The 13,822-nt window shown below is 44.8% G+C and overlaps 1 protein-coding gene across 3 annotated transcripts in view; it reads right to left on the bottom strand.

Annotated features, from left to right (window-relative positions):
* Positions 1 to 416: 416 nt before the first annotated feature.
* The window catches only part of LOC137534624 (NACHT, LRR and PYD domains-containing protein 3-like), a 155,669-nt gene continuing 142,263 nt past the window's right edge, over positions 417 to 13,822 (bottom strand). For 2 of the 3 annotated variants that reach the window (XM_068256216.1, XM_068256215.1), the window contains exons 13-14: positions 4,312 to 4,392; positions 417 to 684 (exon numbers count right to left, since the gene is read on the bottom strand). In XM_068256216.1, coding sequence (XP_068112317.1) covers positions 654 to 684; positions 4,312 to 4,392 — 112 coding nt within the window. In that variant the 3' untranslated portion in view covers positions 417 to 653. The remainder of the gene's footprint in view (positions 685 to 4,311; positions 4,393 to 13,822) is intronic. The other variant, XM_068256218.1, reaches the window with a different exon arrangement.

Below are 13,822 nucleotides of genomic sequence, written 5' to 3'. Positions count from 1 at the left end.
CTGGATTCGCTGTGCTCGGATACAAATGCCTGAGAGGCATCCTTCAGTATGGTGCTGAAGCATGAGGAAGGAGAAGGCAGCCATGGCGCCCATGGTGCTGTGGCGCCCATGGCACAAGCCATGCCTGCACCCCTCTAGATACGCCTCTGGAAGGGGGTATACTACAAACATTTTTTAAATTATAAGCTTGTAAATAGTGATGGAAACAAAACGGAAACAATGTACCTTTATTTCCAAATAAAATATTGGTGCCATACATTGTGATAGGGACAAAATTTCAATGGTATAGTAACCGAGACATACAGGCAAATAAAATACATAGGTTTTAATTATGGTAGTGTGGATTATTTTAAAGCTATAATGGCCGAAAACTGAGAAATAATGAATTTTTTCAATTTTTTTCTTATTAATCCTGTTAAAATGCATTTATAAATAAATAATTCTTAGCAAAATGTACCACCCAAAGAAAGCCTAATTAGTGGCAGAAAAAACAAGATGTAGACCAATAAATTGTGATAAGTAGTGATAAAGTTATTAGCGAATGAATGAGAGGTGAAAATTGCTCTGATGCGTAAGGTGAAAAATCCCTGCGGGCTGAAATGGTTAAAGAGAAAAGGATTAAGGCACAGAGAACTTCATGGGAATCCTCACTTCTACAAATTGCTAGAGTCATTTATCTTGAACCTAAAAAAGAGAGGGTAAATGTTATTACTATGGTCAAAATTTGTATTGCAAGTAACTTGGTTTGCAAGTGCTTTGCAAGGCAAGTAGACATTTTTATGAAATTTTGACTTGATAAACAAGCAACTAGAGATGTAGCGAACGGTTCGCCGGCGAACGGTTCCAGGCGAACTTAGGGGGTTCGCGTTCGCCTGCACCAGGCGAACTTTTGCGGAAGTTCGATTCGCCCCATAATGCACTATGAGGGTCAACTTTGACCCTCTGCATCACAGTCAGCAGGCACATTGTAGCCATTCAGGCTACACTAAGCCCTGGAGCCCCACCCCCCTTTATATAAGGCAGCCTCCGGCGGCCATTACAGTCACTCGTGTGCCTGCTAGAGAGAGGAAAGGGACAGCTGCTGACAGACTTTTTCTCCTAGGGACAGATTAGTTAGGTTCTAGGCTGCTTTGCTTGCTCCTGACTGATTATTATTGCTTTTAAAGCACCCAGCAACAGCTCTTTTCAGAGCTCAACCTGTACATTTTTTTTTCTGTGTGTCAAACTGACACTTTTGTTGCATGCACAGCCTTGCTAATTGATAGTGTGTGTGCCACTGCCAGCAGCCCAGCACATTCAGTGACTGACTGCCTGTGTGTGTGACAGGGAGCTGCACATTGTACTACCCAGTACTGCATATACCCCAGTACCTGTTGTGTTTACTTAACCCACCTCATCACTGCATATACCTAGCTTTGTGTTGAGTGAACCCAGCTGATATACAAACACAGTACATATATGTGCAACATGCCATTGCAATTGAGTCAATGGCTCTTTCCTTCTTCGACGCTGCACGATTATACTATAAAGTGAACCCGTGGTTAAAATAAACTAATGACATAAACAATTGTATCTATCCACCTACTACTCCTAAAATTACTTTTTTCCTTTTTTTTCTGCTTTATTTTATGTTTAAAAACTTGATGTGGGAGACAACTAGAGCACCTGGAGGAAACCCACAGGGAGAACATACAAGCTTAAAAAGTAGATTTAATGTTGTATTGTCTCAACTAAACGATACAATCTTTCAAACAATCTGAAAGAGTTCTTCTGGCCTTTTTTACCTCTAGATACAGTAGAAGGAGGCACTCCACAGGCAGGAACTTGCGTTCAATTTTATTGCATGTCGATACACACTACATGTTTCGGGTTTCGCCCTTCATCAGGTGAAGGGCGGAGCCCGAAACATGTAGTGTGTATCGACATGCAATAAAATTGAACCCAAGTTCCTGCCTGTGGAGTGCCTCCTTCTACTGTATCTAAGTATCACTGTGTGGAGCAGGGGTGGTGTACCTGCCTGGAGGAGTTGCACCGGCACCAGCTCTCCTGACTTAGGATTGAGCCAACCGAGCCAAGTTTAGTCAAGCACATTACTTTTTTATCTCTACCCTGCCCTCAGAGGCTGTTCTCTGCCAGGCAAGAGTTCTACAGCTATAATTCCTTATCAGTGAGGGTTATGCTATAGTCTGACTGGGTCCTGACAGGATAGAAACGGTCACTTGCAGATCTTGAATTTAAATCTTTTCACAGAAAAAGAAGAAAAGGAACACAGCCAAGTTATTTATATCCCACCAGGTCATATGTCACTTCGGGAACACTTTAACCACTTCCTGCAAAATGGACGTTTACAAATGTCCTGTTTGTGTACCTTTAGTGCTAATAGGATGTGTATATAAGTCCTGCAATTCCACTAAAGCACATGCATGGACGCGCATATGAACCCTTCAGCCCATGGCATGAAGTGTTTAAGGTTCTTACACATGTACCACCAGCATCATCCTTCAGGATCAAGCTCAAGCCTGCAGATAGCACTGCAGGAAAAGAGCACTGTACAGATGCGTTTCTCTGCATATTCTCTTGTGTATACAAGGCTTTGGCGTTTGTATATATAATTAACTTGGGAATGGTGTTTAATTAAAAAAGAAACACACAATTAGGAGGGAGGGGATTATGGAGCACCGAGGAGGCCACCATACGAAACCAGTCGGGGTGGAATTGAGCAGCACCTATTGCTTTTACCAAGATTTACATAGAATTATTTTTTATTGTGGGGTACATGATCCATGGTATCATGAATGATATGAAAGTCGTGCGCAACCGCAGACAATCTCGTATTGTCCAGCACAGCTGAGCTGTCATGCATTTTTTTTTCAATTGACACAGGAATTGTTTGGGAAGTGCTGCTAAGAACTGGTGTATACATTTTAGCAACCTCTTTGTTTACTGTTATCAAAATACTTTCAAACTTTACTGATGGCTGACTGAGCCATGAGGAGAGGGGAAATTCCCCTCACACTTGATCAGTTAACTCTATGTGTAGCTCTGTGTGTGACAGAGAGAACAGGTGCAGCTTCTGTGTCCTGTGTTTCTGACTGAAGTGTCTGAAGAGAGCAGAGGAAATACAGTATAACTAATTGTCACAGCTTTTCATACTGTTTTTGCTTTCAGAGTTTGATATTTGCTTTCTGTAGTCTGATACGCAACTCTGGCTGTGCATTGAAGCAGACACCCCTTCTGCAATTGATTTGTCCCAATATAGCTAAATCCTACCCTCAATAAATTACAGCTTTTGCCTCTGATATTTAACATGAAAAGTAGGAAAATGTTTACACAGCTACTTAGACATTATTTGTACCTTATTTGTACCTTGTCATTTTAGAACACTCGAGTATTGATAGTATTCCTTTAAGAAAGTTTTTTTACCTCCAAAAACTCTGAATTAGAACAATGAAAACAATCTCAGTTTTTAATAATTTGAGATGGGATTATTGCAGACAGAATGCAAAAATATCAGCATGTTTCTTAAAATCAGGGTACTAACTTGTCATAATTATAGCATTCTAGCTGCTATAAAAAAAACGAGTTATTCAGCGTTTGCTGATCACCAGTGGTGCTCGCATACCCCCAATCACGAATTTGACTCCGCCCACTTACAAATTGAATCATGATCACCATCACGAGTAGAAAGGGATATCCAACTTGAGTGTGGTTTTGAGTCGAATAACCGCATGTAATCATGAATCACGAGTCAGTATTCGTGATTAAAAACCCTGTGATTTTAACGGTTAATAGCAAAGTCCCCTTACATGCTAGAAACGCCAAATTTCCCAGATATGTTAAGAAGAACAGTGGGTACAGGAGGAAAACATTTTTTCAAAAAGACCTTATGGTTTTTGAGAAAATCGATTTTAAAATTTCAAAGGAAAAAAAGTATACATGTAAATTCAGTAAATACATTAACTGTCATTTACCGCATTTAAATGTATAATTTTTTTCCCTTTGAAACTTTAAAATCTATTTTCCCCTCTTGTTCCCACTGGCTTTATATGACTCTTCCCTCTCCTTAGTAAAGTATCAACCTTTTTTTTTTTTTTTTTTTTTTTTAAGAAATCAAATTGCATTTACTTTAATTGCATATGGGCTGTTATGCTCCAGTTGGAAAATCTCACCAAAATTCCACTCAATAGCGGAGATCACCAACTCAGCAAGATCAGCTATGCACTCCGGTTATCTCCAGCTCCCATAGAAAGTTAGTGAATCAGGCCATATATGTGCAGCAAATTGAATACACATTTTATAAACACATATTACCATCTTGACAAAAATGTCTTCTGGGACTTCTCATTTTCTACATTCAAAACCAAATTCTGTCTTTTGCCTCCTTCTGTGATCCTGCCAGTAAAAACAAAAGTGCAGTAAGATAGTGTTAAAGTGAACCTTAAGTGAAAATAAGCTGATAAGATAAACAGCTGTATCTATCCTCCTACTCCTAAAATTACTTTTTAAGATATCACACAGTTTTTTGTTTGGTTCAAAAACATAAAAAGGTAGACTGTAGCCAGCAATCATGTAGCTAAATATCAGGTGACCAAATAGTCGTCTTTACAGTTTAAAGGGGTCGTTCTTGATGCCTGGCCTCTTTACACACACAAGGATTACATTTAAAACACACACACTATTTTAATGACATAAACCATGCTATTTTCGAAAGTCTTAATATCATGTTGTTGTAATCCATGTCTATTTTATTTGTTTTTTTATTTTTCTGTACTATTCCTGCATGTTTGAGGAGTGCAAAGCCACTGTCTTTCCACATTGCAATCCCATGATAACATATCCAAGCCTGGCCATTGGCATATTTGAATTTGGTGTTGGAGCTTTCCATTGGGTCATCAGTCTAGACCAGGCATGGGCAAACTTGGCCCTCCAGCTGTTAAGGAACTACAAATCCCACAATGCATTTGCCTTTATGAGTCATGACTGTGGCTGTCAGACTCCTGCAATGCATTGTGGGACTTGTAGTTCCTCAACAGCTGGAGGGCCAAGTTTGCCCATGCCTGGTCTAGACTATCTGGACACATAGAAGTGGGGAAGAGCCTTACCGAGGCAGAGACTAGACTTGTCAGGGAGTAGAGAAGAGAAGAACACTCTGTCTCTGCCTTCTTGGTCACCTGCATTGTTAACAAGAGGTTACAAATTTAATAATTTGGGTGCAATTCGGATATTCTGGTGTTGCCATAGGTGCCTATATTAAATTTCTAAAACATAGCTGGAAATTTGGGGCCTTGATAATAATAGCAAGCACTAAAGCCTGACCCTGTGTTCTGCATAATGGAATTCTAGTGTTAGGTATAGATAGGGTTGGTTCTTGTTAGGGCCAACTGATTAAGTGTAAATGGGCCCTTAGGCAAAGATAGAGGAGGGCTCCTGTTTGGCGGGGGGGTGGGTGGAGGGGGGGGGAGTTAGGAATAGGATACACAAGGGCATAGTAGAATATCGGTATAATTGAAACATCAGTAAAAATACCAACATTCTATGACCGCTATCAGTGCTGCTCGGATACCCCTTTTCAAAATCCGGATTGGATCCAGATCTGGATACCCAGATATCCGATCCGGGTCAGATATCCGATTTCAAAATTTTCCAAACCGAATCTGAATCGGATATCCGACCCCAGTATCCGGGATATGCGGGCAAATTCGGATATCTGTATAGAAAACCCGGAAGTGGCCTTTAAATTGCTTTAAAAACATTTTTAAGGGTAAATGAGGCATGTAGAATCATTATTTTTTAAAGGGGAACACTAATTGATGATGTGGGGACTTAAAATCCCCCCCCCCAAAAAAAAAATGGCTGTCAATTAACATCAGGACTAGGTTCCAGACAGCGGTCGTGCAGCCCACATTGTGTCCAAAGTCCAACCGCACAACTGGGACATGGCAGTTTTCAGCCCGGACACCTCCAAAAAATTACACAGCAATTGTGTTTTGGGTTAAATATAGGTGGTATCAGCACAGCAGCAGTGGCCTGTGGCACTCTTGCGGTGTGAGCAGCACAGGCAGCAGGAGCAGGGCAGTGCAGCAGCAGCAGGTGTAACGTCTGCCAGGAGCATGCCGGACGTGGCACTTGGCAGTGGCACTTGACACGTGGCACTTGACACGTGGCACGTGCAAACACGTGCAAAGTGCCACATGCAAACACGTGCAAAGTGCCACGTGCAAAAGTGCCACGTGCAAACATGCGCAAAGTGCTACATGCAAACATGTGCAAAGTGCCACGTGCAAAGAGTCAAGTGAAAAGTGCCATGTGAAAAGTGCCACGTGCAAAGTGCCACGTGCAAACATGTGCAAAGTCCCACGTGCAAACATGTGCCATGTGTAAAGTGCCATGTGAAAAGTGCCACGTGCAAAGTGTCACGTGCAAAGCGCAAAGTGCCACGTGCAAAGTGCCACGTGCAAAGTGCCACGTGCAAACACGTGCTACATGCAAACACGTGCAAAGTGCCACATGCAAACACGTGCAAAGTGCCACGTGCAAAGTGCCACGTGCAAACATGCACAAAGTGCTACGTACAAAGTGCCACGTGCAAACACGTGCAAAGTGCCATGTGCAAAGTGCCACATGCAAACATGTGCAAAGTGCCACGTGCAAAGAGCCAAGTGAAAAGTGCCATGTGAAAAGTGCCATGTGCAAAGTGCCACTTGCAAACATGTGCCATGTGTAAAGTGCCATGTGAAAAGTGCCATGTGAAAAGTGCCACGTGCAAAGTGCCACGTGCAAAGTGTCACGTGCAAAGTGCCACGTGCAAAGTGCCACGTGCAAAGTGCAAACACGTGCAAAGTGCCACGTGCAAAGTGAAAACACGTGCAAAGTGCCACGTGCAAACATGTGCAAAGTGCCAAGTGCCAAGTGCCCCGTGCAAAGTGCCACGTGCAAACACGTGTAAAGTGCAAAGTGCCACATGCAAACATGTGCAAAGTGCCACGTGCAAAGTGCCACGTGCTAACACATGCAAAGCGCCACGTGCAAAGTGGCACTTTGTACGTTGCACTCTGCATGTGGCACTCTGCATGTGGCACTTTGCACTTTGCACGTGGCACATGCTTGCACGTGGCACGAGTTTGCACGTGGCACGAGTCACGTGCCACCTGCCACGTGCAAAGTGCCACATGTAAAGTGCCAAGTACCAAGTGCCACGTGCCAAGGGCCACGTGCCAAGGGCCACGTGCCAAGGGCCAAGGGCCATGGCTGAGTGACAGTCAGACAGCAGAGGAGAGGACACTAACTGTCACACTGGAACTGCTCAGCAGCACAGCAGTTATGTAGTAAGCTAACACAGTAGTACTACTACTCTAACAACTACTAGCACTGACTGCAGTACTACAGTACTAACTACACAATTACACAGTAATGCTATTCCCTAATCCCTAACCTAACCTATACTGTAGCTAGCTAAGGCTAATAGCTGGCCAGCAGGCAGCAGCTGGCCTGGTCTGTGCACAGCACAGCACACAGACACATAGCAGCTGCAGCAGCACTTGAGCACACACTCTGGGCTCGATTCAGTAAACCGTGCTAAGTGTTAGCACGCCTGTGAAAAGCCCTATATCACGCCTAAAGTTAGTTTAAGCATGATAAACTCACATCGCGCGCAAAGTCCCGCCCGCAAAACTCTAATGTCGCATCGCGGTGTGACGAAAACAGCGCAGCCGATGCGCCTATAAGGTCACATTGAGTGCGATCTTAATGTCGCACCATGTGACGTTAAAGTCGCACACAATGTGCGCATCAGGTGCGCCGTTTTCATCGCACCATGAAGCGACATTTCGCACGCACAATGCTGGGACATTGCGAGCGATGTGAATTTAGTAAACCGTGCTAACCCAGTTAGCTCCCTAGTTATCACGTCCAAAGTCTTTAGGCGTGCTAAGTGGGTTAGCACCGTTTACTGAATCAAGCCCTCTGACTGTCACACAATAAAATCAAGCTAATTAACGATTTAACAATAGTGTAGTGATAGTGAAGGGGTTAATCACTGAACAGCTTTAGGTTTACACTGTATACAGCACTTGCTAGGCACTGGAGCACTGGAGCATGTCTCTCAGTGAGCATTCACAAGCAAGGGACACTATTTCTCATCATGGCAGCCCTCATTATTATACAGGGGGCTGGCCAGTGTTCCTTTCTGTGATTGGGTGCCAGGGTTTAGGCTGGGAGCCCTCTGATTGGCTCAATGAGGTCAAGTGGGGCTGTCAGTGTTCCCCTCTGTGATTGGTTGCTAGGGATTCTGCTGGGAGCCCTCTAATTGGCTCCAGGACGTCCTGGACGTCATGCAGTATCTCAATAGTCGGATATCTGCCGGATGTCCGTGGTATCTGCGGATATCCGCATTGCCCATCCAACTATCCGCAGATAGCTATCCGGATTTGGACCCAGGTATCCGAATCCGGTCGAATAGCTGAAAAAAGTTTGGGTATCCGGGTTACCCGGATATCCGGAATCCTGATGAGCAGCACTGACCACTATTTTGCACCCATTTTTTCTTGCACCTCTTTTTGATAGACACAGAGGAGCGCACTATTTTTTTAATAATGTTTTAAGAACTTTTTCCAAAGTCCCACTTAAACATTGCCCATGGATGGTCTTAAAAAATATGACTACCAGGCAGCATCTTGCACAGTTATTGCACATTTTTATAATAGACAAAACAGGCTACATGTAAACAGATTGGGATAATGCCTGGCCAGGAGCAGGGAAATCTGGACACACTTGCAGAATTCCCTATTCATTTCAGTGGGGCCGATATTGGCTCCTAATGTTCAGAGAGCCATGGTGGTTCATGTTACTCTGTAGACTGTCTCCACAGGATCATTTCATGGGAACTACAAGCTCTAGTGCAAACCTTTCCATATATACCACATACTTCAATAAACGTCATACGGCTAAAATATGTAAACAACCTTCAATTTAATGTTGATCCTTAGATTAACACTTGCAGTCCCGTGGGGTGCACTGAAAACTTAGTGAGCTTAATAAAAACTAGTTTAGATTTTGTGGAGTGAAAAATGCCTAGAAGCAGGGCCGGGCCGAGGCATAGGCTGGAGAGGCTCCAGCCTCAGGGCGCAATGTAGGAGGGGGCGCAGAATTCATTCAGCTGTCATTTCTAATTGTGTTTGAAGCAGAAAGAAATAAGAAAAGGCGATACATGGCAGTGACTGCAAGCCATATAACTAGATATTAAGGTTTTGGGGAGGTTGTGGGCCCTGTGGCGCCTCTTAGTCTAATAGCAATCAGTGTGCGGTGGTTGGGGTGGCAGGGATGGAGGGGCGCACTTTGGTGTCTCAGCCTTGGGTGCTGGAGGACCTTGTCCCGGCTCTGCCTAGAAGTACCGTATTTTTCGGAATATAAGATTGTCCGGCATATAAGACGCACCTAGATTTAGAGGGCAAAATCAGGAAAAAAAAAAAAACTAAACCTAGGTGCGTCTATGGTGCAGGGGCTTCTTATGGACCTCTAACTCTTCCAAAACTGTCTTTATCTAAGCTACACTGCCCATCTATACTAACACCTGCTACACTACACTTCACTTACCCCTGCTGCCCCCACCAACTACACCTTACTTCACTAACCCCTACTACCACCACCAACTACACTACACTACAGTATACTACACTTCCCTCACTAACACCTGCAGCCAACCCAAGCTACACTACACTTCACTAACTAACACCTGCAGCCAACCCAAACTACACTACACTTCACCCCTGCTGCATCTCACCTGATCCTGCCGCCACGATCCTCCCCTCCTCCATCTGCCTGTCATCACCAGAGAGTCGCAGCAGCTGTCATCTGAGGGTCCCATTAGGTGTCATCAGAGGGTCCAGAAATCCCATCCAGTATCCCCGCTCTTTAAGTGTCCAAGTCGCTGGCTCCTCTTCACTGCAGTCATGCTTGTATGCAGCCTCGCGGTAATTACACGGTGACTCGCCGACTTCCTCCATAGATACGGCGTCCTCTTAGTTACAGTGCCCCCTTCTGCGTGACAAGCGGCGCACGTGCGCCGGGGTCACGCATGACGTCAGGTGCACGTGCGCTGCTCATCACACAGAAGGGGGCACTGTAACTAAGAAAAGGACGCCGTAACTATGGAGGAAGTCGGCGAGGCGGTAGCCCGTAATCACCGCGTGATCATCACGTGATCACCACAAGGCTGCATACTAGCATAAATAAATATAAAACAACAGTTCAGCTGAATTGTAGGTATCAATGGTTCCTATACTCCAAACACAAATTATGGAGGATAGCTAAACCCCTATAAGATAGAATTAATCAAAATGCAAAGAATGGGGTCACATAACCCATCTAAAGTGTATGGAAGGTGCTGCGTCACACATGCATCCGCGTTGGCTCCGCCCACCATGCGTGTGACGCAGCACCTTCCATACACGCTGCCCATGGAGTCCCGAGCTGGCGTTCTCCAGCTTGCCAGCGTCTAGCGCTGTAATAGGACTGACAATAATCCAAGCGCATCGCTGGGCAGGACACAGAGTGACGGCTACGCACAGCCCAGGGACATACTGAGGGATCAAGCAGCGAAACGGGTGAGACCCAACTGATATTGCCAGGCTGGTGCAGCGGGCGATGTGTTGCTTACAACGGGTGGAATCTATCCAGTTTGTTTATAGCATCCTTGACTGCCATGATAATCAACACAGGGGGCCCCCCAACGCTCTATAACCTTGGCACAAGTATGGAAGGTGTGTGAGTGCGCAGATGCATGTAATGCTGTGTAAATATTATTTCCAAAACAATTTAGGAGGTACTAATGCGGGGCATATGCTCCAAGCAAAAAGAACACATGTTTTAAGGAAATATCAAAAATATTTTATTAATTATCAAAATTGAGGTACATAATAAAAAAATCACACATTAAAAGAGAAACATCCTAATGGCTGTCAGCACACCGCTCACTCAAGCCACACACGCACACCCATACAATCCTGACCCCCTAATAGTAGAAACTCAATTGTAGAAACCCATGCATGAGCTAGTTTCACTTGACTCAGACTGAGTGTTTCCAATGGCCAGGATAAGATCACAGCATATAGATTGCATTGTATTATAGCTTACAGCATATAGCTGGAAAGGCTCCGTTATTTGTGATTTTAAAGTGTTTTGGGGTTATGTATTGATATTTGCCGTATTTTTGGGGAATCAATTGTGGATATTTATAAAATAAAGATGTTTTTTGGTATACTTTAGATGGCTTATGTGACCCCATTCTTTGCATTTTGATTAATGCATACTAGCATGACTGCAGTGAAGAGGAGCCGGCAACTTGGACACTTAAAGAGCGGGGATACTGGATGGGATTGCTGGACCCTCTGATGACACCTAATGGGACCCTCAGATGACGGCTGCTGCGACCTTGGATGATGGCGAGCAGACGAAGGAGGCGAGGATCGCGGCAGCAGCATCCAGTAAGTATGTTATGGGGTGAAAATACCGTACCTTTGGAATATAAGACGCACCTACTCCCCCCCCCCCCCAGTTTTGGGGAAGAAAAAGTGCGTCTTATATTCTGAAAAATACGGTAACAGTAGAGTAACAAAGAAAGTGGTAGGCCATAGCCATACAAACTCATAGAACACAGAACTCACAGAGCAGGATCTCTAGTCACTCACTGCAAAATTCCAAACTGCACATACATTGCTTATCATAATTAGAGATGGCCCGAACCTCCGATTTTAGGTTCGCGAACATGCGAACTTCCGCGAATCGCAATAGACTTCAATGGGGAGGCAAACTTTAAAAACTAGAAACATTTATGCTGGCCACAAAAGTGATGGAAAATATGTTTCAAGGGGTCTAACATCTGAGTTTTTGCATGGATGAGTGGGATATATGCCAAAAGTCCCCGGGAAAAATCTGGATTTCATGCAAAGCAGCGTTTTAAGGGCAGAAATCACAATGCATGCTAAATTGGAGGCCTAAAGTACTTTAAAACATCTTGCATGTGTATACATCAATCAGAGAGTGTAATTGGAGTACTGCTTCACACTGACACACCAAACTTACTGTGTAACACACCGCAAACAGCTGTTTGTGTAGTGACGGCCGTGCTGGACTGGTGCACACCATGGCGAGAGTGCAGGCTGTGGTGGTTTTCAAGCACATATGGTCGCCAGGCTGTGGTAGCTCAATCACAGAACAACAGTGACTGTCCAGCTGATCGAATTTGGTCTGTCCACAATGAAGCAACAACCTTATTATCTTTGGTGTGCCACCCCCCGGAGACACTCATATAGCCGGCGGTCATTGCTTCAATGTGATACGCAAGCCCCTTCACCGCAGCAAGGTAATGATCACGAAAGGGAATGGGCACATGTACAGAGCTGGGACAAGGTCCTCCAGCACCCAAGGCTGAGACGCCAAGGTGCGCCCCTCCATCCCACCCACAACTCACTCTAACTCAGACATATGAGGTGGTGTAACTTGCTTAGCGCCTTCATCTGGTTGTAACAATAATGACTGTGAATCAGCTAATTCCCCACCAATTAACTGCTACGAAGTGTCAAATGCAACGGATGTGGTGCTTGTAGTAGTGCTGGTGGCTACGGAAGATGAGGTGTTCTGTGTTAAATAGTCAACCACGTCCTGACAATCTTGGGAGTTGAAGGGACGTGCCTTCTTCTGAGCACTGTACTTTGGTCCAGGGCCGCACGAAATCACATCAGCATGACCTCGCGCAGACCTGCCGGGTGTCGTTTCTTTGGGTCTACCTCTGCCTCTACCTGTTTTGTCCGTTTTGTCCATATTGGGGGGGATAAAGTGAAAGGTATGCACTGACTTGACTAATGCAATGTGCAGTCACACAGGTGCAGTTAACAGGTATGCACGGAGTGGTATATCATACTGCATGCACTCATGTAGGTAGGTGGGTGCACTGAACACAACAGGTAGGTATATGCAGTGATGAGGTGGGTGCACTGAACACAACAGGTAGGTATATGCAGTTATGGGTATTACAATGTGCACCTGTCACAAACAGACAGGTAGCGGACAGGCACAATGACACTGCATGCGCTAAACTCACGTAGGTAGGTGGGTGCACTGTGAACAACAGGTAGGTAGGTATATGCAGTAATGGGTATTACAATGTGCACCTGTCACACACAGACAAGTAGCGGACAGGCACAGTGACACTGCTTGCGCTCATGTAGGTAGGTGGGTGCACTGTGAACAACAGGTAGGTAGGTAGGTACATGCAGTACTGGGTATAACAATGTGCACCTGTCACACATAGACAGGTAGCAGACAGGCACAGTGACACTGCATGCGCTCAGCTCACATAGGTAGGTGGGTGCACTGTGAACAACAGGTAGGTAGGTATATGCAGTACTGGGTATTACAATGCGCACCTGTCACACACAGACAGGTAGCGGATAGGCACAGTGACACTGCGTGCGCTCAACTCATGTAGGTAGGTGGGTGCACTGTGAACAACAGGTAGGTAGGTATATGCAGTACTGGGTATTACAATGTGCACCTGTCACACACAGGTAGCCACTGAATGTGCTGGGCCTGGCAGTGGCACACACACAGTATGAATTATCAAGGCTGTCTATGCAACACAAGTGTCAGTGGGACACAGAGAAAAAAAAATAGATCACAAGAACAAGATTAGCTCTCAAAAGAGCTGTTGTGGGGTGCTATTTTAGCAATAAGAATCAGCAATGAGCAAGCTAACAAGCCTACAAGAGCATAACTAATCTTTCAGCAGCAGCTGTCCCTTCTCTATTTACTGCAGGCACACGAGTGA

Source organism: Hyperolius riggenbachi, chromosome 10, assembly GCF_040937935.1.
Source record: "Hyperolius riggenbachi isolate aHypRig1 chromosome 10, aHypRig1.pri, whole genome shotgun sequence".
NCBI lineage: Eukaryota > Metazoa > Chordata > Amphibia > Anura > Hyperoliidae > Hyperolius > Hyperolius riggenbachi.
Note: the sequence above shows the minus strand (reverse complement) of the source record. Positions and strands in the feature narration are given on the sequence as shown.